General features: G+C 45.3%; 1 protein-coding gene across 5 annotated transcripts in view; it reads left to right on the plus strand.

Moving 5' to 3' along the window:
- dmd (dystrophin) overlaps window positions 1-23,533 on the plus strand; it is a 225,923-nt gene that overhangs the window by 158,231 nt on the left and 44,159 nt on the right. For 4 of the 5 annotated variants that reach the window (XM_076723928.1, XM_076723931.1, XM_076723930.1 and 1 more), the window contains 20 exons: window positions 3,252-3,374; window positions 3,678-3,850; window positions 3,956-4,091; window positions 6,246-6,421; window positions 6,527-6,674; window positions 7,049-7,174; window positions 7,663-7,812; window positions 7,928-8,026; window positions 8,492-8,591; window positions 9,550-9,719; window positions 9,799-9,916; window positions 10,997-11,208; window positions 11,472-11,626; window positions 11,727-11,913; window positions 14,607-14,779; window positions 14,868-15,024; window positions 16,500-16,611; window positions 18,499-18,767; window positions 19,442-19,588; window positions 22,899-22,962. In XM_076723928.1, the coding sequence (XP_076580043.1) occupies window positions 3,252-3,374; window positions 3,678-3,850; window positions 3,956-4,091; window positions 6,246-6,421; window positions 6,527-6,674; window positions 7,049-7,174; window positions 7,663-7,812; window positions 7,928-8,026; window positions 8,492-8,591; window positions 9,550-9,719; window positions 9,799-9,916; window positions 10,997-11,208; window positions 11,472-11,626; window positions 11,727-11,913; window positions 14,607-14,779; window positions 14,868-15,024; window positions 16,500-16,611; window positions 18,499-18,767; window positions 19,442-19,588; window positions 22,899-22,962 (2,995 nt within the window). Of the gene's footprint in view, window positions 1-3,251; window positions 3,375-3,677; window positions 3,851-3,955; window positions 4,092-6,245; window positions 6,422-6,526; window positions 6,675-7,048; window positions 7,175-7,662; window positions 7,813-7,927; window positions 8,027-8,491; window positions 8,592-9,549; window positions 9,720-9,798; window positions 9,917-10,996; window positions 11,209-11,471; window positions 11,627-11,726; window positions 11,914-14,606; window positions 14,780-14,867; window positions 15,025-16,499; window positions 16,612-18,498; window positions 18,768-19,441; window positions 19,589-21,278; window positions 21,342-22,898; window positions 22,963-23,533 lie in introns of all 5 variants that reach the window. The other variant, XM_076723927.1, reaches the window with a different exon arrangement.

Genomic DNA, 23,533 nt, shown 5'->3' on the forward strand with positions numbered 1-23,533 from the left:
GTGTCCTTGAGAAAATCACTCAGTCCCTACCAGCTCCAGGTGTCGAGGCCGACCTCTGACCCTTTGTGAAGCACAAGCAGAGAAAGTGTCCTCACCAAATAGGATGCCGTCATATTCTAACTGATTACAGCGATCATATCAGACTGAACCTCTGTACAATGTGCTGATTATGATGATGCTGTTGCATTTAGAGCAAAATATACCGAATATTGTGCAGATTTCTTTCATTAAGTGAAGCTTTGTGTGGAATCCTTTATAGATTAGATTTCAAGAAATGCTGACTCATCGTAAGCCTTTCATGTGGCTCGTACAAAAGAGGAAAACCGCGAATATTAGACAGAGGATCCTTATAATTTGAGCACTTAGGGCTCTGTTTTGGTGAGTTAGGCTTCAGATCCGAGCTCACCTGCCGCAGGTGGATACAGGGTGGGATCAGAAAGAAAACATTGTCACACACACACACATTGTAAGATCACAGCGAAGCAGCAGGAAGCAAAACACATTTTGACTGGAGGGCGACTCTAAAAATGCATCTTATTGTATTTCTCCTTTATGTTTAATTCAGTGAGATTTGACACTTTTACATGAAAAAGATTCCTTAATTCCACATAAGTGAGGAAAATATCACGGGACGTAAATGCATAGCACCGATGGAAAAGGCCACCTCGCTACACTCCTCGCCACACCTAGCAGCACGCCAGCACCGAAATAGAGCCCTTACTCATGTTCATCTCCTCTCAGTGCCTGAGCAGCAGTGAATCATCGTAGCATGCTGCACATGCAGCGTACTGTAAAGTCAGAGCGTATACTCGGACGCCGCTGCCCGTCCTCACACGCTGGTTTTGCTGAAGACGAACGCAGTACAGATGTGTTTTCTGTCCAGGTCGTCTAGAAGGAAGAGAAGGGTTGACCAGATCATGAGAGTGGGAGCTATTTTCTTTTCTTTCCTGCCTTCCTTAATCATCAGACAACCCAAAAACTGCATGCCTACACTGATTCAGTTTTAAGGAATCTGTGTTCTCTGGCAGGAGCTAAAGATCCATCAGTCTAGACAAAGACATCTAAAAAAGACGAGAATAACTGCTTGGGCTAAACTTCCTGCTCAAAATGAGACTCAAACCTGGCCGCTAAATCTAATTTCCCCAGATTAACAGGCTGTGTTATTGTTTCACTGCCAGCTCTTTTCAATTTCAGGATGTCTTGTGTGAGATGAACCACATGGCACATGTTGCTTTAAACCTCCCCCTCTCATCATCGAGAGCTGCTCTGCTCTCATGTCAGCGCTCAGTAGTACACGTTACGATCACAAACACATGCACACTATGTCGAAAAACCTCCAGGTGAAGAATTAAATGTGTGAGCAGGTGGGTCTGCTGATGTGTTTGTGTACACTAAGAGCAGGTATTGTAGAAATGTGATTTATCAAATGTGAGATGAGAGTGTGTGAGTCTGTCACACTGGGTTATGAGTCACTGAAGTCCTCAATCATTCAATTTAGCAGCTATTGTGACGCTTTTGAGTGTATCACATGACCTTTGAGTCCATGCTGGCTTAAGAATTGAGATGGAAAATTAATTCTTGCACAGCACAGATCACTGAAGCGTGTTGACACAGAGTACAGGTACAATACACAAGCTGAAGGAACAGTTCAACATTTTGTCCAGGAAATACGAAGCTGCAGCCGCTTAGCTTAAATTAGCGTGAAGGCTGTCAGCAGGGGAAACAGCTAACTTAGCTTAGCACAGCTCAAGACACAGCTGACAGCACCTTTAATCAACATCATTTGTTGCATCCAAACAAAAAGGGTAAAAGCCACAAGTTTTGGTAAATTGTGCTAAGCTAAGCTAACTGGCTGCATGCTCTAGCTTCATGCACAGACATGCTAGTGGTAACAGTCGTCTCTTCAAGCTGCACCCTAAATGCTGTTCCTTTAATTGCCCCCCTCCACCACACACACACAGCTCAGAGACATGGTTGCCTTGAGTCTTTTACCCCTTTGAAAGCCAGTGTGACAGAGCTCTCACTCCACAGCGGGCGCAGTGCTAATAGCGAGCAGAGAAACTGGGACATTCAAAACTCCGGCCTCCCATTTCACTTCATGACACACATACATGTGTCAGATGTTGGAGGACACTTTAATGACCGTACAAAACGCAGTCAAAGGGACGCTCAACAGAACACTCTACCAAGTTTCATCATGGGAAATGCAGGTTTTTGGTGCTCTGATTTTCACCTCTGCTGCTTTGATTTTGACCGTTCTGTCTCCTGTGAGTCCTCAAACTTGATCAAAGCGCTATGCTAAATTGCAGCAGTACACGTTAAATGTTTCAGAAGGAGCAAGTGTATGTTTTGCTCCTACCAAAGATTGAACCGTTTCATCCCTGCAGAGGATATTCAGTCCATTAGCTCGCGAGTCAATCGTCTCGTGCACTCCGTCCCACTCCTGGCATTATTACTGTCACACCAGCAAACCCAGAGCTGACTTGTTAACTGCAGGCCAGCAGCAATCATTAGCGTTCTGTAAGGCTGCTAATAATGTTAATGCATGTGGTTTTTATTTTGGGTTAATTAAAAAGTGTCATTTAACGCGAGAAGCGATTTCCCAGGTGACAGGAGTGTAACAATGAGGTGAAATGAGCAGAGCCGAGTGTTAATATCCCAGCATCTCTGCGCTGTAGAGAGCAGCTTCATTTGCCGTCCTCAGAGTATTGTGTATCATGGTCTGGGGAAATGTAAAATTCATTTAAACTGCCGATTCAAGAGCTGAGTCATAATCAAAGGCTCAAATCAGGGAAAAGTGAGTTGATGCCGGCTTGGGTACGATGATGATGATATACAATAGAGATTATTAATGTGTTTAAAGAGGAGTTTTCTGTCTGACGGCGTTGGAAAGATCTGGGGCTTCCTTTATCAAAGGTCATCCACAGGAAGTCGTTTATGTGGGTTTCTTATACACAAAAAAAGTGTACTTTTGTTCTAAAATGTCTCCTCTAGATCTGATTTGCACTTTCTAATATGTTATTTTAAGGTGACTTGACATCCAGTGAACTTGTTTATGAAATGAAGTCCCAGATCGGTTCCTTAATTAGTTGAAAATCTCCTTAAAGCAAGCCTTGATATGTTGTATGAAGTTTAATATTTTGCCTTTTTCTGATCTATCTCTCTGCTTTGGGCGCTGTGAACATGACTGTGTGCGCCTTCCTGTGTGTGTGTGTGTGTGTGTGTGTGTGTGTGTGTGTGTGGGTGTCCAGGAGTATCTAACAGAGCTGCAGGCGTTGCTGCGTTCAGTGTCAGAGACGGACTTCAAGCTGAACTCTCCTGAATACTGGCCTGCAGCGTATTATAACCTGCCTCAGCAAGAGCACTGCCTGAAGGTCAGCACTGCCTCCGTGTTTCTGTCTCAGAGACTCACACAGTCTTTCTCGGGAAGTAATATCATGAACAAATTAATGAAATGTGTACAGATGCTCCCAATTTGGCGGTTATATTGTAAGACAATGTTCTTTCTATATTGAAGTCCTTTGTATATTTCAGTGTTTTACTGCCACCATGACTAAACATTCTTGTTCATTTGTGTTGTAATGACATCTTTTTCTTATGACTGCATACCAAAACAGTAGAAAAGTTGCATGATGCACGCTCCTCTATGTGTCCTCCGCCCCCACCATAACACACAGGAGGTGAAGGGGAGCATCAAGAAACTCCAAGACCCAGTGGAGGGAGCGTTGGCCCGCAGGGAGGAGGTGGTGTCCGGGGCTCGGCCTCTGGAGGGCCAGAGGATCCAGGAGAGCGCCACCCTCCTCAGCGCCAACTGGGACAAACTGAACAAGCTCTACCAGGACAGGCTGAAGTAAGCAGAGGCAGAGAGGATGATATATGTGTGTGTGTTTTAATATTGACTTATTCTGTGCACCCATTTGAATGAAAATGTGTGTGTGTTCGTGTGCACATCAAGGCGTTGGCAGGAGTGCAACTCCAAGTGGCAGAAGCTTGTTTCGGATCAGAAGGCGCTGGAGGAGTGGCTGAATGACGCTGAGAGCACTTTGAAACTGGCTGAGAGTGAGCCAGCAACACACAGACAACACCTCAGGGTAACACACGCACACACACACACGCACACGCACACACACACACACAACTAGAGACGCAAGCATTTCTGTACAAATAGAAAGGCAGGTTTTCGCACTCGGCTGATTGTACCCAGAAAGCTGCTGAGTGTATCCAGTCGTGTGTGAGTCACACTTCGTCTTCAGTGTCCACTAATGCTGCTGAAGTGCCCCCGAGCAAGGCACGGGTCCAGCCTTCTCCGTCAGCACCTTCATCTCTCATTTTCTTCGCTTTCTGCCCAAATTGATGCTGCATTTTGCATAAAAAGACATCTTACCTGTCACAGTCTGATGAAGTAGCGCTCGACATACCCTAACGAGATATGACAAATGATGACATCGTCTGGCGCACACGACATCACAGAGTGTCATCACAATTAATTCAGCGCCTGCTTCTTGTGAAACATCTCGTTATTGTTTCCTGTCAGGACGATATTCAGTATACCAAAGTGTGATTGTAAATCAGTAAACCACATGTGCATGGACCCTCTAACTATCATGATTGATGTTGTTTGGCAGGTATATTGTTTACTATGTTTTCCATCTTAGCTTAGCACGTTAGCATGCTAACATTTGCTATTTAGCACAATTGAGGCTGATTGGAATGTCATTAGCTTTGCAAGTATTTGGTCCAGCTTCCTAAATGTGATGTTTTATACAAATATGTAAAATATTTGAGAGCTGGAGTCACTCACCACAATGACAGTCACGTTTCATTATTAGATGTCAAATAAATCCAGCTGTGTTCATGTAATGGAGTAGATGTTACTCATTACCTTCCACCTCTGATGACACAAAATGAACAATATTAGGATATACATAAAATAACACAAAACAGGACGTAGCATCACACCATGACGTAAAATATCTGTGTCGTCGTGAGTTTCTTGTGCCCATCTGAAGTCAACAACACGGACTCACACACACACACACACACACACACACAAACACTGGTACACAGATGGCAGTTGTCAAGAAGAAAAGGCAGTGAGCGTCTGACAGTGCAGTCAGCCTCGATACAAACAGAACACTTTCCTTTTTTAGGCCTTATGTAACAATATTATGTCATCAATTTTGACATTTCAATGTTACATCAACCCCAAAAACTGAAATTGAAGGATTATGAAAAGCAATTTAGCGCAAGTGTAGAACAGTGGGCTTTTACATCACCGACATGTTGATTAATAATGTATGAGGAGTCATTTTCACAGAGGAGAACTCCATGAAGGGTTGTTTTCACAGATGTCTCACGGAGTTGACTTTTAGTTTCAGTTGCTGTGGTTGAACTGATGCACTCAACTTTGCATACAAAGTACTGTGTGTGTGTGGGGGGGCATGTTTTACACATGGGGGCATAGAGTAAATCTCTCTACACAGTCACATTATCAGGATTTGCCTTATTTATGGGGACAAGACAATGTTAATCATTCAATTTTAGGGTAAAGACTCGGGTTAGACAGGTAGTGGGGGGGGGGGGGGGGAGTCTACAGGAAATGAGTGTAAGTATGTGTAATGTTCTCTGAACTCTGTGGGTGTGTGTGTGTTTGCATCATCAGACGTGCCCAGTCCACTTTGGGCTGCTGTGATCAGCTCTCAGTGTCCACCTGCAAAGACAGGAATGCAGAGTCCAAGTGCCATTCCAGTGCCAACCTGAGTGTGTGTGTGTGTGTGTGTGTGTGTGTGTGTGTGTGTGTGTGTGTGGGAGAGACACAGAAAGACAGAGTGTGTGTATAGAGACAGAGGACCATCTGGTACCTCATATCACAAGCTGCTTCCTGAACCGAACCCAAACCTGATCCCCGTGTGCACAAACACACTCAGACACAGTGAATGGAGCGGTACTGGTGCACCTGTGGGGACAAACTTCAGAGCACCTTAAACTGATTTGTCCAATTTTTAAAATATCGTGTATTTCAAGAGGAAAGTCATTTTTAGTGTCCCTGAAAATCAGCTTAATTAAACAGCTTATTGATTGATTAAACCCATAGTCCGAACTTTAAATCTTAAACCTTGAAATAAATATTTACTGCAAACATACAAAGCAAACAATGAAAAAAGCAACTCACCCACCGTGTGTGTGTGTGTGTGTGTGTGTGTGTGTGTGTGTGTGTGTGTGTGTGTGTGTGTGTGTCTGTGCAGGACCTGACGGAGGCCATACCCATCCAGGAAGTGATGCTGGGCAGAGTGAACTCTGCGGGCGAGGACATCAGCCAGTTGAGCACACCGGACGATGCCTCGCAGCTCAGAATGCAGCTCAAATTACTCAACACTCGCTGGGCTAACGTCTGCCAGCAGCTCAACGAGCACAAGAGGAGGTGTGTGTTCAGAATATCGTCCTGTCAACTTTTTTGCGATCACTATGGCTGACGTCTGAGCCTCCTCTCCTCCTTTTCTCCTGCCGCCGCCCTCCACTCCTGCAGGTCTGCAGAGGCGCGTACGGCAGCTGCGGTTCTGCAGGAGGACATGGGCTCGATGCTGGGCTGGTTGGACAAAGCGGAAGGCGTCCTGGCCATCCCTCTTCAGCCTGCAGAGCCTCAGCACATCAGAGACACTCTTGGCAAAGTCCAGGTACCACAGCACAGCAGCTCCAACGAGCCACTGAGCTCTGTGTGTGTGTGCCTGTGTGGGTGTGTGCTGATCAGTGTAATTTAATTCAGCTGCTTTCAGAGTGTAAATGAGGCCTTTATTATTACAAAAAAAAACAATTGGGTGTCCTTACATGTGTGTGTTGGTGTGTTTAATTTAATTGAGAGGGTATTATGGTTTCCGCTGAGATGCGATAATGTTTCATTCTGAAATTCAACCTTGAAACTATGTTGTGCGTCTCTGCTCGTTTGTGTGTGTTTATGTAATTCGATTGAAAGAACACGTGTCCTACACCGAGCTGCTGCAATCATTCCTTATTAAATTCAGCCCGTGTGACTCGCATGCTTGTGTGTCAGGCACGTGTCGAGGAGCTTCCTGCCAAGAAAGCGGCGATGGAGGATCTGAACTCCAGACAAAAACAGATAACACTTCCTGCTGACAGACAGAAAGACATCAGGATCATCAACGCTCGCTGGGCTCAGGTCAGCAGCTACCGCCGTGAACACTGCAGCTCGCAGCACACCGGCTTTTGTAAACAGACATTCATTTATCACCAGAACAAAGCTGCAGCGGCCTGTAAAATCACACCATGTACATCGTACAGATGAAGGTAATGAGCAGTCGTGGCTGTTTATACACACAGAGGTCATGTGGATTTTTCTAGCTGGGTGTGCAGAAAGAAGCCAAAATGCTCTGAACTGAGCACTCTAGCTTTAGCTCTGTGACTTCATTGTCAATACCACACTGTAAAAAATAAAGAAAACCAGTGCTACTGAAAGCTCCTATAACACTTGATATCATAGCACTTATCGAACTTGAAAATGTACTTAAGTAGTGTACTTACTGTAGTTATATTACACCACAGGGTTTGTCTGCACAGGGTTAGAAAACAACACAACATCACCTCCAACTACAGTGGCTTTGACTCCCTCGTGTGTTAGTGAAGTGTGTTTATACCTGTCTTGTGTAGGTGTCCAGGGCTCTGCCTGAGCGTCAGCTGGAGATCGAGGGTCTGCTGAAGGAGCTGGAGAAGCTTCAGGGTCAGCTGGACGATCTGTCCACCTGGGCGTCCAGCACCAGAGCCAAGCTAGAGAAGAGCCCAGAAGAGCCGCCGCCCAGGGTATGACTCCACTCCTGCTGTTTCTCCATGTGCAGTATACCTTCAGACACTGGCCAGTTTTGAAATGCACAATTTCTGACCATCCATACACTACGTCCCACATTTGTTTCTCCAGCTCATTGAGGAAGTGCAAGTCAAGCAGCCAGAAATGGAGTTTGTTTTGGAGCGAGCCGATCAACTGTACAAGGACAGTCCTCCCAGCCAACCAGACAAGGTGTGGAAGTCAAACTCGATGCCAGTGATTCATCTATCAGACAGAAAGCAGCATAGTTCTTGTGGCATATGTGCTTCTTCACATGCTGTTGACTGTATTATGTTGTGGAAGCATCTTATGCGTTCTCTCTTTAGTATGAAGAACTGTGACAAAAAAGACATTTTCACTCTTGAATATGCTGCAACACTTTCCTCTTTCATCTCATCAGTAGTTCTGCTTGAAATGTTTCATCAAATCCATATTATGTAGTTTATTAATGTGAGTCAGAGAACATTACATCCTTGAAGATCAAAGACACTGACGTACATTTTCACTTGATAAAGTTCTGCTGAGCTTTCACCATCTCAAGCTGCCTTAGCAAAATAAAAGCCTTTGATTGCATTTGTCAACACGGGCTGTGACTTGTATTGTGTGTGTGTGTGTGTGTGTGTGTGTGTGTGTGTGTGTGTGTGTGTGTGATGACAGGTGAAGTATGCCAAGCTCAAAGAAGACTGGACTGTGATCCTGGAGCTGCTACGGCAGCATAAGGAGAGGACGGCTGCCCTGCTTGTCGCCAAAAAAGCCAGTAAGATTATTCGACCAGTTTAAGTTGTTATATTTACAAAATTCATCCTTTTTACTGTTTAGAAGTAAATTTGTAGGTGACAGCCATTCTTGCATTTCTAAAATCTTTAACGTCTGCAAACCACGCTTTGATAGACGTCTGTGGCCTCTAGTTAGCTGACATGACAAAGGAATTTCAGTGAGAAATGGAAGCTAGTAACGCTAACTGAGCTATTATTATGAGATGTTTCCTGTGTGTGTCCCAAACCATCAGCCAGCACGCAGGTTAAAAACACAGGAGCTCTCCCTCACACAGGCAGCGTTAGCATTAAAAAGTAACATTACCTTATCAAAAACCAAGGTTAGCACAAAAATAACATTAGCATAACGACGACTACGGTCAGCATGAAACATAACATTAACAGTAAAAAAAAGAACTAACATTAGCAGAGATGGCATTTCTGTGGTGTGTGTTCTGCAGCAGTCAGGAGGACAGAAGCCCCCTCACTCTTCATTTTAGTAACATTAGCATGTATTAACATGAAAATCCTGCTGCTGTGTGCCATGAAGACATACTATATATGTATATATTAATTCAGAAACTCATAACATTAAATGCTTACTGTGTCGAAGTAACAAGCAAATCTTTTCTCATAACCACCTCTGTCAGTGTAGGATTTAATAAATATAATGGATCAACTTCAGAGGTCATGAACAGTAACTCTGCACACCTGTTTGTATTTTTTTCTCTCTGAGATGTTACAGGTGCAAGAAAGCTCCAGACACACACACCATTTTCTGTGCAAAGCTGTCTGCCACCTTATTAAAAGAGCCCTGACCAGGCCCTGTTAGCTGGATGCTAAAAGCTAACAACTCCTCATGTTGAAAACTGTCCTGTTCACCTGCGGGTTTGTGTAATTGTTTAAACATTGTGTGTGTGTGTGTGTGTGTGTGTGTGTGTGTGTGTGTGTGTGTCCCAGATGAAAGTTTGACAGGAAGTTCCCAGCCTGAATCTGCCGCACTGGCTCAGTTCAACAAGTCCTGGGCTGAGCTCACCGATTGGCTGACCATGCTGGATAACATGGTGCAGAACAAGCGTGTGGTGGTGGCCGACCTGGACGACATCAACGACAACATCGGCAGACTCAAGGTCATCATCAGCGTTAACGAGATCTACAGCGGCGATTCAGTGATAAACCGCTCGTTTATAAACATTTGTGTGTCTCCAGGCGTCTTTACAGGAGCTGGAACAGCGGCGCCCCCTCCTGGAGAGACAGGTCACGGCAGCCCAGAACCTGAAGAACAAAACCAGCAACCAGGACACCCGCAATGCTATCACTGAGCGCAGTATGTGTTGTACAAATTGTACGAATCTATCCGCATATGATCGAGGGAGCAACTTAATACAAATGATGACAGACTTATAATTCTAATTCACCTGTCAAGACGAGCATGTGGGACACCAGTTCCTCATCTGCATATTATTTACATATGCTGCATCCTAATGTATGCAGGATGGCCAATCTCTGCCGACTGAGAGGAAAGCTCTGTGCTGTGAGATATGCGTACCCTACATGCAATGCAGAATTAAGCACAGGACTAGAGCTGCTGCGAGCCATTAAAAGTCAGAGAAAATACAAATTCGAGCAGGATGAAGCGGCGGGAAACCGAGAGGTCAAATCCAGTTTTCTTTTTAATGCTTCTTTTTCATTTTTCATCTCAAATCTTAAGATGATGTCACTCTCTCTCTCTCACTGTCACAGTTTCCTCTGTTGCAGTGCTTTAAACATTTCCTTTCCTTCCTTCCTCCCTCGAAGGATAGCTCTGCAGATATTCTTTATTTTTCCTCTTGTCAACAAATCCCATGTGCGGACCCAAACCAACAATGTATGTTTCTACGAGCAAGTATCGTGTGTGTTTCAAAGCCTCATATATCTCATTCCTCTGTGCCACAGAGCTCCATTGTTTTCCAAAAACTATTAAAAACACATCAGTGAGCCTCACTGTTGCACTGGATGACATGTTCCTTCATCACCATGAACACACACAGTGTAGTTTATATTGACTCAGTCCCACACACGCCGTCCTGCTGCCACAGACGCTCCCTAGAGCAACAAATGTGCATTAATCCACCACTGGAAACAGTCCCCAACAAATGCCCTATTTCCTCCGTTTATTAAAGGCTGCGGCGGCCAGCTCCAGCCGAAGATGCTGCAGCAGCTGAGCGCCACAGGCAGGGTGGGGAAGTCGCAAAGTATTGAGAGAAGGAATAACACATTGTTAGTTTTGCTCTCCTCATGGGATTTGTTGACCAAAAGTGTAAAATCCTTTAAAATGGAGCGCATTAATCCAGACATACAGCTTTTTCGAGCCGCCTCCAAAAGAAGGGCCTCACAGTGAAGCGTTTTTTTCTCTTCGTCTTTGCAGTTGACAGGCTTCAGACTCACTGGGAAGACTCCCAGACCAAACTCTCCGATCGGACCAAGCAGCTCCACAACATGCTGCAGGACTCCACCAACTGGCTGGATGCCAAGAAGGGGGTGGATCACCTCATCAAGCGGGCCAGCGAGAGGTTGGAGTCCTGGCAGGAGATCACGTACAATGTGGAAGCGTTGAAGAAACAAAACGCTGAGCTGAAGGTCGGGCTGAACGTCCACTCATTGAACGCATTCGTGTCTCAAAGTGCTGCCGCTCTCAGACTTCTGTTTCATGGCTAAATGAGCTTTCTAATTACTCATAATTTAGCTGCACACGTCGTTTTCCCGTCTCCCATGTGACATTCACAACAACAGACGGCTCAAAAATATAATATTGTTTTTACTGCAGATGACTCAAAAGACATTTTAGCTGGTGAGAGTGAATTCTCGTTGTCTGTCTTCCTTCACTGCCTCCTCTTCCTCAGCTCTTCCTGAAGGAGGTGCAGCAGTGGCAGGGTCAGGTGGACGAAACCAACGCGCTTGCAGACAAACTGTTGACGCTGTACGCCAATGACGACACACACAAGGTCACCCAGGTCAACGACAACATGGTGGCCACCTGGACACACATCAGGAAGCGGTAAGGAAATACGTCCTCACCGTACATAAACACCCGCCTACAACTCATCTCAACACGAGACAGAAAGAGGAGTTCAAACATGTAATGTGTCTCCGTCCAGAGTTTCGGACAGGGAGGCGGCTCTGGAGGCAGCTCTGAAGCTGATGCAGCAGTTCTACCTCGACCTGGAGAAGTTCCTCAACTGGCTGACGGAGGCTGAGACGACGTGCAACGTTTTGATAGACGCCACCAACAAGGAGAGACTGCAGGAGCAGCCGGCGGCCCGCAACCTGCTGGCACAGTGGAAGGTAGGGCCCCAGCATGGAGGTGTGCTGGTTCTCACAAAGCCTGGCCTCTGCAGCTCTCCTCCTCCTTCTCCTCTCCTTCCTCTGTTGACCTGTTCAAAAAGCCTGTTTCCCTCCGCTTGTGTGCAGATGACCATTATTCGCACAATTTTACTCTCACAACTACCGGTTTTACAGCCCTTTTATAGCGACGGCCACCCGTCCGTGGCACTTTTTACACCTGATGGAATGTAGATCTTTAATGGAGCAAAGCAAGGGATCCATTTTAATCTTGTAACTGCATGAATAAGGATTTCTTTGGAACAGAGTTTGGTAGATCAGCCAGAGAAGGAGGTTAAACAGACAAAGGAAGCAGCGTCACTTTCAGAATAAGACGTCTTCTCCTGCTCGTGCTGTTTGATTAACGGCGGTGACGTTCATGATCAGCTTCTCGTCATGTGGCATCTTTCTAAGAGTTTGGGACGCTCTCACTTGACTCTCTGCCCCGGCTGGTATGACAGGAATGCTGACGCGGCAACATGGAGAGATTTCATTGGCCGGTCGATGCCTGGCACACAAATGCAAAATTCCCCCCACTGCATTGTGGGTGTTGAAGGGAAGGCTCTGTTCTGCGAGAGAACATATTTTGACCCTCAGCCCTCACCCTGCACCCACACACACTTTCTGGTGGAAGGGCCTGCGCGCACGCACACACACACACAAAGATGCAGATATTTGGAAATGAATTTTCAGATGCACACTTTTGCAAATTTATGCATTTCCTTTTGACACGCGCACGCACGCACGCACACACACACACACACACAGCTCTCTCAGTACAACAGCAGCACTGTATGCAGAGCTGTGATAGTCTTCTGTGTCCAATTATAATGGCGGACGGCAACTCGGTGTAGCATCCAGAGAGAGCGCGCACGCACGCACACACACACGCTCACGGGCTACAGCACTGCACGCCGATAAGGTTTAATTGGAAAATGAGCGCACTCATCGTTTTATGCACCCTTTCAAGTTCTCTCTGCCTCTCTCCTCCTCCTCCTCCTCCTCTTCTTCTCTCTCTCTTACCCCCTCTGTCTTTCCAACTCGCTCTGACTCACACTCTCCAACTCTGTCTCCCTTTTCATGGGTAACTAACTCTCCCTCCATCTTTTTACTCTCCCTCCCTTCCGCCTCATCTCCACATCCCGCTCTTTGTCACACACACATTCAAACAGAGAGCGCTCTCAGGCAGTCATATTGGGATCTAATCTTAAGGGAATAGAAGAAGCAGAAGATGCTTCTTCTTCTTCTTCTTCATCTTCTTGACGTGTAGTTTTGGGATCCCAGAGTAAAGTTTGGAGGATGCTGCGCAGGAAGGTCTACCATGTTCAGGTTAGGAAAGAAAATCAAGCACTCTTCTTTTGCGAATGTGCGCTGTAATCCTAAATGAAATGTGTCATCTATTACTGAAAATGCTTTGAGATGTTAACTTTAAAATGCTAACACAAGATGGTGTGATCAGATGGGTTTTTTTTTTATTTTTAGTGAGACTTTTGGTGTAAATTCACTAGTTTTCTGCGACAAAGAAGAGATTATCATCCATCAGTGAGATATTTTTCTGCTTTCAAGCTTTGCTTCTTTTTCACAGAAACAGAAATTCTCAAAGTAAACTGATTCTGCTGGTAGTTGAGGTCAATCGAAGGACAAGCGTTGAAGTATTTTGTGGTGAAATTAAGGCGCGAATAAGTGAAAGCATCAATTTGAAATGAAAACTTCAAAGTTTAAGTTCGTATGAAGGTACAGCGCTGGGATCGAGTCACAGTGTTCAAGTGGATCAGAGAACATTTAGATCATAAGAAAAACCGAAGGAAACTTTCTAGAACTACTTTTAATACATTAGTCAGTCTAACACTGCACTCCACCTTCACTGTCTTCACTGCTTTCTATTTGTTCTATTCTTGTCTGTGTCCTATTCTTTGGTGCAATGACCCATTTTCCCCCTCAGGTATCATTAAAATTTCATGTAATCTAATTTATCCTCAAACTTCCAGCAAGTGTGGCATTCTTTTACAGGATGTTTTCCTCTTCAAAGACACTTTGAGAACTCTGCAGATGCAGCGTAAAGGGGAGAAATGAAATGCGCTCTGACTTCATTCAACACGTTCTGTCATTGATGAGAGTGAAGTTACAAATCTGAGGCGGCAGCAGTCGTTAAGGCTGTTTCAGAGTTAGCGCTCCGTTTACTGAGGATGTCAGCGCACAAATACAGACATTAAGTGACACCTGCCATTCTCTTTTGCACCCGAACAGGAGGTATTCACAGAAAACAAGCTTTATTCCTGTTTGGCTTCACAAAGATTGTTTTTCTTACGTACTCGCTTCCCATAGAACGACTTATCAGGAACGTTTCCAGTAATGGACTGCACAGGTGGGACCGCCGCTGTCAAAGCTACCAAGTGAATCCACACTGAATATCACATTTTCACATTTCAGTACTGCAAAAGGTTCATCCACAATGCATTAAGACCTGCATTATGGCTCAATCCTGGTGGTTGCTGCTAAATCGCTCTCTCAGATCCTGATCCCATTACTCAGCACTCGAGCAGCGAAAAAAGTGAATTCGTGAAAGATGGCTGCTATTACCAAGAAAATGAAGTGTGCGCTGCAACAGAATTTACTGGCTTTTTCCACAGACTCTTACTGTGTGTATGTCTTACCAGGACCTCCAGGCAGAGATTGATGGCCACACAGAGCTGTATCACTCCCTGGATGAGAACGGGCAGAGGATTGTGACCTCGCTGGGCGACTCGGACGACGCCGTTCTGCTGCAGAGACGTCTGGACAACATGAGCCAGCGCTGGAACGACCTGCGCAACAAGACCCTCAGCATGAGGTGAGGGAGGGGGGCTAAAGAAAGCAATGGAAAAACCTTAGTTTACATGAGGCAAAAGAAACAGAAATGACTGTGGTTTTGTTTCAAGGGCCCACCTGGACTCTGAGATGGCCCCCTGGAAGAGGCTCCACATGTCACTGCAGGAGCTGCTGAACTGGCTGAGGCTCAAAAGTCAACAGCTGGAGCAGGAGCCACCTGTAGGGGGTGACGTGCCCGCCGTGCAGACACAGCTGGACACACACCGGGTAGGAGGAAACACACACACACAGGCGCTCTTTGTCTCTGCAGCATTTTTCTTGAGAAATCGAACAAATGGTGTCAATGAAGTTGCCGTTTAAATGTAACACACACGCAAATTCACTTCTGTCAGGGACTAAGGGAAACTTCTTTGAGCAGTGGGATCAGACAAAGGTGGGGGTTATTTATTCTTTATTGTGGTTGGAGTGACGGCAGCCACACTTTTTTTGGAAGAGCATCTGGCAGAGAGTGAGATAAGTAGATTGATACCACTCTGAACACTCTGCAGACAGTTAGCTTATCTTAGCATGAAAAAGGCTGAGACAGAGGAAACGAGCTCGCTTGGCTTGGTTAAATGGTGTCACAAGCCGCCCACCTGCACCTCTAAAGCGCACTATGAGAAGACAGAAACAACAAAAACAAAGCACAAACACAACAATTTGGTGTTTTACTGGGTCTTATGTGTCGAAATGTTTACAGATGTTGATTAGCATCTGTAGATAAAGTGGAACATAGGTTCAGCCTCCCTCCTCACCCCAGTCACTTTCATATAGTCCCTGATAACAAGCACACTGATTGTCACAGATAATAACTGGAGCACTTTGGTGTACGTCGAGTCACAAGAAGAGAAAACACTTTTAGAAGCCTTCAGCTCAATGCCAGGCCAATAAGCAGCCAATAAAATGAGCCTGTTTGATACCTCCATTTTAAAAAGTTTTGTGGTTTCATGGCAAAAGCAGCCGTTTCTGTTTGAGGCTGACTTCATATCTCTCTGACCGACATTATGCAAAGCAAAGGCTTCAAATAAATGGAAATATTCATACAGGTTAAATGAAAAACCCATTTTATGCTCCGTTTTATGCAAAAAAGCGAGATGATTGGCTCTGCTGATTTGGTCATTTCGTGTGTAAAACTACAATGATTCTGCGAAATGGGGAATTCTTGCAGATATGCATTAGGAAAAGGCTTTTAGTGAGAGCATTTCACATTTCACATGTTTTAGTATGAGGGGCCACTCACACACAGACACACACACACTTGAATCTAACAGTGTTTGTGCATTAATATCTACCCATACAGAACACATGCAGAGCTTTCAACAACATCCTCTTCAACCGCTTTTATGAGAATTATATAAAGCACTTGATTTATTACATCTTGCATGGGACGAATTCACCCCTGAGGATGTTTTATGGATGTATACAGCAGGGCCTCTTACACTGTTTCATCTTGGGGCCCAAAGCTGAAATGCCCGATGCAAATGGATGCAAATCTATCTCTTTAAATGACATGTTGATTTTGTGTAATGCAGGACATGTTTCTGTCATGGGTGTTGGATGTAAGGGGGCAAGAGGTGGTCCCAAAGGTAGACAACTGAGGCAGCTCTTAATGATCCAGAGGCTTTGTCACTGTGGCAGCAATACACTGAATGAATGTAATTAAACTAGCTGTGTGTACGTGTGCGTTGTGTGTGACGCCACAGGGCTTCAGGAGGGACCTGAGAGCTAAAGAGCCAGCTGTGACCAAGGCTCTGGACGACGTGGGAATCTTTCTGTCCGAGCTGCCCCGAGACACACCGTCACCTGAGCAGAGAGGTAACATGCGTCTCCAGGATGACTCATTTCAGACAGTTCTCCATAAAGCATCTGAATGCACCTCGCACCTGCCCTTTACATGTGGAAACTGGAATGTAAATGCAGGACACAGCTCATTAAGTCGTGATATTTTCTGTCAGAGCGCTTGAATTCCAAAATAAAAGGAAAATATGAAGTGAATTTAGCAGGCCTGTTTCCTGCTCGGACCTGGAGCTCCTCTTCCTCTGGTGTCTCGCTCACGCACTGAACTCTGGACCCTAGTAACAGCCTGGCAACCGCCACACATGGAGGTTAATGCGCACACACTTCTCTGCAGCACCTTCTGCACCATGGCAGCAGCCCGGTTACCAGGCTCAAAGAAAAGAGCTGAATTTAAACTGTGGCCCATTAAACCCATTCATTTGCCAACTCAAACACACTCGGAGAGTGTAAGAGAAAGAAAGGGTGAACTCCAGCTGCTAATCACCGCCATACCGAGGGAGACAAGCACTTCCTCTCAGAAAGTTATTCTCCCTCAGCGATTAGAGCTTCAAATCAGCAGCGGTCGGGGACGTCTAAAAAGCAGAATTGACACACAGCTTTTGAGTGTATGACATTTTGCTTGGTTTGAATTCAGCTGGCTCTCCTTAAAGAGAACCCATGTCTCCACAAACAGCCTGAGTGGTTTGACATATAAGTGAAACAGTCTCCCAGGAGCCAGTCTTCATTGTCACAGCTACTGCGTGTGCTTTTGTTTGCTTTAAAAGAGGCAACATGCTTTTAAACTCCAATGTTCGTGTCTTAAATTGCAGCTGAATAGAGGCAGAACCGGGCACAGGTGAATGCATTCAGCGGACTGGACAATCACTGCAGGACTTCAACCAAACAAAAGATGTGACAAGAGATTGAAAGAAGCTGTAGGAGCTCCAGAATGATGATGAAAGCGTCTCTTTTTATGAGTTTCTCACGAATGTCTGCCACACAGCTCTTCTTCTTTAAAGTAACGATATTCACGTAGCCCCAGACACTTTTCTCTACTTTCCACACAGATTTTAGTTGAAATTAAACTTGTTCTTTCATCTCCATTCATCCCCTTAAATCTGTTTTAGTACAACTGAATAGATTCTTAGGTTCTATTAGAACACAGAGATTAATCATAAGGGGCTTAGTTGAGGAAGGATTATGTGTGGAAATGTATTTATTGAAAGGCCCTGAAAGCCTTTTTTCTCAGTAATGGACTTCGACATGCACATACTATTTTCTGCCAAACTTACAACAGGTTTGGTTATTTCAGGATTTTTTCTTTTGGCTTTTCCCACCGGCTTAAAGTAGGCGGGGCTCAGTCGTAAATATATGTTGTCACACACTGCCATGCACCAATCAGAGTTCAGCAGCATGTGAATCAAACTGTGATGCTGAAAAAGCCAAAAAGAACACCGTTGAGAGCTGCGAGAGTGACTCACAATGATAAAGGTGTGAATTTCATGTGCAAAGTAGTCATGTGACCTATAGCTGATAAAAGATATTGATAATGGCCACTTTAATTTGAAGGTATATATACGCATTTTGGGGTGAATCGTCTGCATAAAGATGAATTTCACAATCACACACAGAAGAAACAGTCTCATTAATGGTGAACAGGACAGGGCCCATAATGGATCCTGGCAGGAATTCATATTTGTCTGATCAACTATCCCTTCACAGGCCATCAGAGGATAATCTGGACCAATTGTATCAAAGACTTTGATTAATCTCAAGAAACAGAAACACAATGTCTTTTATCGTCTAAACTGGTAATTAGATAACAGCTCAAACAGTGCTATGATTGCTCTGAATGTCACCAGGTGTTTTTCTTTTTCAGGACTTGAGACAGTGTTTCTTTCTAACCCATCTTTCCATGACCCTCAGATATCAGCCCAGAGGAGCGCGCCCAGAATGTGGGGCGAGTCCTGCGCAAAGAAGCAGATGACGTGATGACCAAGTGGGACCGACTCAGCGCCGACTCAACCGACTGGCAGAGGAGGCTGGAGCTGGCCCTGGATCGGCTGATGGAGCTCCAGGAGGCGGAGGACCTGCTGGATGGGCAGCTGAGGCAGGCCGAGATGGTGAAGGAGGCGTGGGAACCTGTTGGTGACCTGCTGATCGACTCGCTGCCGGAGAACATCGAAAGAGTCAAGGTCAGATTGAGGCCTACCTCCCAAAAAGACAATTACAAGCCAAGAATTAAAAAATGCCACTGATAAATTCACTGTTAGGAACCTTAAAGAACAGAACCCTCTTTGTGATTTGTGCCGTAAACAAAGCCTCTTTGTGCCATCATGTAACCTTAGCATATAGCTTGTTGTAAATTTGAATACAGGCTGCTCGTCTACTCAATTAGTCTGATTTGTTTGTAGCAAATGTACCACTGTCTGAAGAGTCATTTGATAATGATTCATTTGTGTTAAAGTGCTCCTAAAGCTGCACGTAACATAGATGTCATAGCTGAACATCACCTCGTCCTTAATCTTCATGCGCCACAGCAGAAACAGAACATTGATCAAACAGATATAGAGTAAGCCCACTTTGCATCTATCAGCCATTAATGTTTCACTGGTTGCCACGAGCGCCCCTCACGTCGCATTTATCCTCCTTACTGTAAGCCTGTCAGTGTTTTCCATACATCAGCAAGCATTAAATATGCAGAAAAAGTGGGGTTTACATGATGGATGCATCTGTTTCTCACTGTTAGAACAGTGGAGGTGAGACCGCGCCGAGCTAACAACCTGTCTGCGTCTCCCATCTGTCTTCTCACCACTGTAAACAGTGCAGCATAACAAACAACCCGAGTGTGCATGTGTGTGTTCTGCAGGAGTTCCAGGAAGAGATCGCCCTGATTAAGGATGACGTAACACACATGAACCAGTTGGCGTCCACTTTCGGGCCACACGACATCCAGCTGTCACCGAGCAACCTTGAACGCATCGATGATCTCAACACGCGCTGGAGGCTGCTGCAGGTACACGCCGGTGCACACACGCCTGTGCAGCGTTCTGCAGACATGTACACATACTGTATGGCAGCAAACAACAAATATACTCAGTTATTAGAAAATGCTCCATCTGCAAGTGTCTGTTAAAGCTCCTCAGCCAGATGTGGCGTTTAGACTCCGCCCAGTGACCTTTCAACCTGTCAGCATTATAATTTACTTATGTCTCAGTGTCTCTTGTCCAACTCCTGCATGTGGCACATAAGGGATTATTAGATGTCAGCATGTCAAACATAGTCCTTTCAGGTTAACATACACTCCTTAAAGGAAGAGTGTGTGTACCTGTGAACGTCGGTGTGTGTGTTCCTTTGTGGGACAGCTGTAATGAAGATAAAAAGCGCACACACATGCACACACACCGTGTGTTGGTGATCAGAGGAAGCACAGGGTGTGCCTCGATCAGTCTCAATAAACCCAGTGGCAGCCATGCTGGAAGTCAGACAGTGATTGTTAGGGCGGGTGGCAGATTGAGCCACTCGGCTGCCAGAGAGACGCAAGTAATGTCGCCGAGTCCCAGGCGGAGATGGGCATCATGGTGACACCACGGTGATGGGACCAGACGGTCAGCCCCTCTGAAGTTAGCATCTGACCAGATGCTTGAGCACACACACACACACACACCTTTGTGTGGTAGTAAAGGTGAGAACACCAGTGTGGTTGATGTGGATAGAGGGAGAACAGAGGACGTGATGTGCGGCTGTATAAGAAACAAACTAAATGCCCTGCGTTCATCAAACGTCCTGCACTTTTTCTAAAGAGATCTCTGAAAGGTGTGAATGTCTTTCAGGACAGATCATCATTCTTCACCTCATTCTTTTAAAGTACACAATCCAGAGCACAAAATTCCAGGTGGGATTAAACAAAACAGCACAGAGAAAGCAGAGATGGAGCTGCTGTGACTGACTCGCGGCTGGCTAGTGGGTTAGCGGCTAGCTCGCCAGCTACAGTTGTTTGACTGTGCCATTTTCTCACATGATCAGGCCCTGAAGACATCTTGAATTTATGAGCATATTTGAGTGAAAATAAGTTTGATAAATGGCTTTTATGTTTCAGCCATCAGTCTTTCACTTTCAGCAGCTTGATAAGTGTGAGCCTTGGTCAGAGAGTGCGTCTCATTTCTCTGTCTGTTCACGCTGATACGCATGACCTGATACAAAACCGTAAGAAGAGAATTTGGTGTTTCATTTGGACAGAAAACGGGATTTAACTGCCAGTTTTTGAAGTCATTTTCCATTGCAGGTGGTTCACTGGGACCAGAATGTTTGCCCAGGAATTTTGGCATCACTTTTAATGGCAGGGTGGTGGAGAGAAGTGTGTGCGTGTGTGTCTGTGTGTCTGTGTGTGTGTGTGTGTGTGTGCAAGCGCTGCCTTTTAATGTCAGTGCGCCCAGTGTGTGCTTGTGTTTTCATGTTTTCTGCTTTAGTTAATGTGGCTTAAATTTTAGGTAAGTGCTCGTGCTTCTGTTGTGTTTGTGTGCACCTGTGTGTGTTTTAGTGTGTGTGGTACACTTACATTCAGGTCATTTTAGTTGGTCCACAGTGTTCTTGTGTCTAAAAGGTCGAAGCTGATTGGCCGGCGTGGGGACACGGTGCACTCTGAGTAATTGCGACAAATTCCTCCTCAACAATCCCGCTCCTCTTGTTTGTGCGACTCTGATTAGGTTGCCGTGGATACGGGGAAAAGCAGCTCAGGCAGAAATGGATTGGGTGAGGTGAACTCAAAGGTAATTTCAGCGTTCGGTTTCATGTGGAAGCCAAAAAAAGAGGACTGGTCACGGCCGTCATGTGTTCATCCTCATCTGTCCTTCATCTCATACCATGATGCACGTGCACACACACTCTACCTGTCCACTCAGACCGGACGATAACCCACCTCGGCCCCTTCGCTTCAAGACTTCGACCAAAGAAAAGTTGAGATGCCCGCGCTGATTCACTTTTTCACTTCCTGGTGCAGAAATCTGTGGTTAATCAGCGTCTGCCAAAGCTCTGCATGCTGGTCGGAGCGGCGTGTGTCGCCTAGGAACATTAGATCATTGAGCGCTGTGTCAGGAAGCATCAGTGATTATAGACACACAGCAGCTCCTCCGGGGACGTTCAGGGAGCAGCTAGCTGGCGAGCGTTGGTACCGGACTGAAATCATGCCTGCAAGTGTCAGCTGGCTTTTTATGTGAATTACACATCACATTATAAAGGCTTCATGGAAACAGCAGATTTGCAGAGTTTATGCAGGAATCGTGATAAAGATGAATGAACGCAGGCTTGGTTCAGTCTCCATGAACAGCTCAGAAATGATTTGGGGCATTCTGATCTTTATACGCCGTCCTGTGAGGCTGCCTGGGTTTTGGTCCGTCGGATACATGCAGGCACACACTCCTGGGGGATGACTTTGTGACATGAATGCTGTATTTCTGCTGTTTACCTCACCATTCTTGACATGCAAGATAAAATAGTTGCAGCCATGATAACTCCACGTTGTATTTCACGGATGGTTTTTAGAAGTGGTTCTTGCTCTTTGTGAGTACTTTCGTGTCACTGTGTTTGTCGTTTGTTATCTGAAATGCCTGACAGAAACATGGCTGCTCAGTAACATGAGCATAAGTGTTGACGGTGTGTTGCCTTTTATTACTTGGACGTCACTTACTGCTCTTCACATCTGTGTTTCCTAAAATCATCAAAGTTAAAGATAGGATCGTCATGCCAGTGATGCAGTGGTGCTTACATGAAGTCTATGCTTTTGTGAGATCACTGCCAAAAAAAGCACAAAACAGGTGTTTAGATTGGGATCACTGGCAAGCTAAGAGTTTGCAGTTTCGATGGCGGTCTGTGAGCCGTGAGACTAGTGTGTGTACCCGGCGGGCTGAGCCCCACCTCTCTGTGTGTACCTACAAAGCCGTGCTGATTTGGCACAATTATCTCAACTCCATCTAGATAGACAGCTCATTCAGAGCTGAAGGAGACTCACAGGAGACTGCATCCTCTCTAATTCCTCCACTACAAATTCAATTATCTTTTCCATGCTTGGCTTTGCGTCTCCTCCGCTCCCCTCTCCCTCCGTCTGCCCATCCTTGTACTTCCATTTATTGCTCATGAGTGTATCATAGATGTAGAGATTCATGTAAAAAATCACCCTCCAGTGTATTGTCATGATCACATTATAAAGCTATTCATGACTTTGAAGAAGCATCAGGGCTGAAAGTTTTCTCATGGCCTAAAGATGGTTGATATTTCTTTTATTTTTGTCTGTTTAATGCGATGTATTTCTTTCCATCTTTCTCCATCAGATCTCCATCACAGAACATCTAAAGCAGCTGACGGATGCTCACAGGGACTTTGGGCTTCTGCATGGTGAGTGAGACAGACTCACACTTCCATCTACCTGCACACGCCAGACTGTTGACAGTTGACAAGATGCTCAAGAGGTTGTGCATGTGAGACAGAGATAAGACAGAATGTGTTGGACAAAATGAGGCAGCCACCCCGACAGAGTCTCACTCTGTGGCGCTCGATAAGTGACGTGTTAGCGGGAGAGAGAGAGGGAGAGAGCACATAAAGACCCTCGCTCATTTGGCTGATCATCGAGCCAATGATGGTCTGTCGATCTGATGCAACTTGTTTTTCTAGTTTTATCACTTAATTCCAATATGACCAAGCACTTAGCCCAGTACGACCAAGGCTCTCATCCGTATCACACTCACATACTGATGAAAGCACATAGATGAAAGTCCCTCATTGATTGTTGCATTGATGAAAGAGGTGGATCTAGTTTGGTTTCTCCAGTTCTTCAGTGTCAAAATCGACCGTAAAGAACACAGACGCGGCTGAATGAAGCCACTGATTATGAACTCATTTTGTTCTTTTATGGGGCGCTTGTTTCGTGTCCTGTGGATAGCTTAGCTCAACATGCTAAAGTGTGAAC

This window comes from Chaetodon auriga, chromosome 23 (assembly GCF_051107435.1).
Source record: "Chaetodon auriga isolate fChaAug3 chromosome 23, fChaAug3.hap1, whole genome shotgun sequence".
NCBI classification, from domain to species: domain Eukaryota; kingdom Metazoa; phylum Chordata; class Actinopteri; order Chaetodontiformes; family Chaetodontidae; genus Chaetodon; species Chaetodon auriga.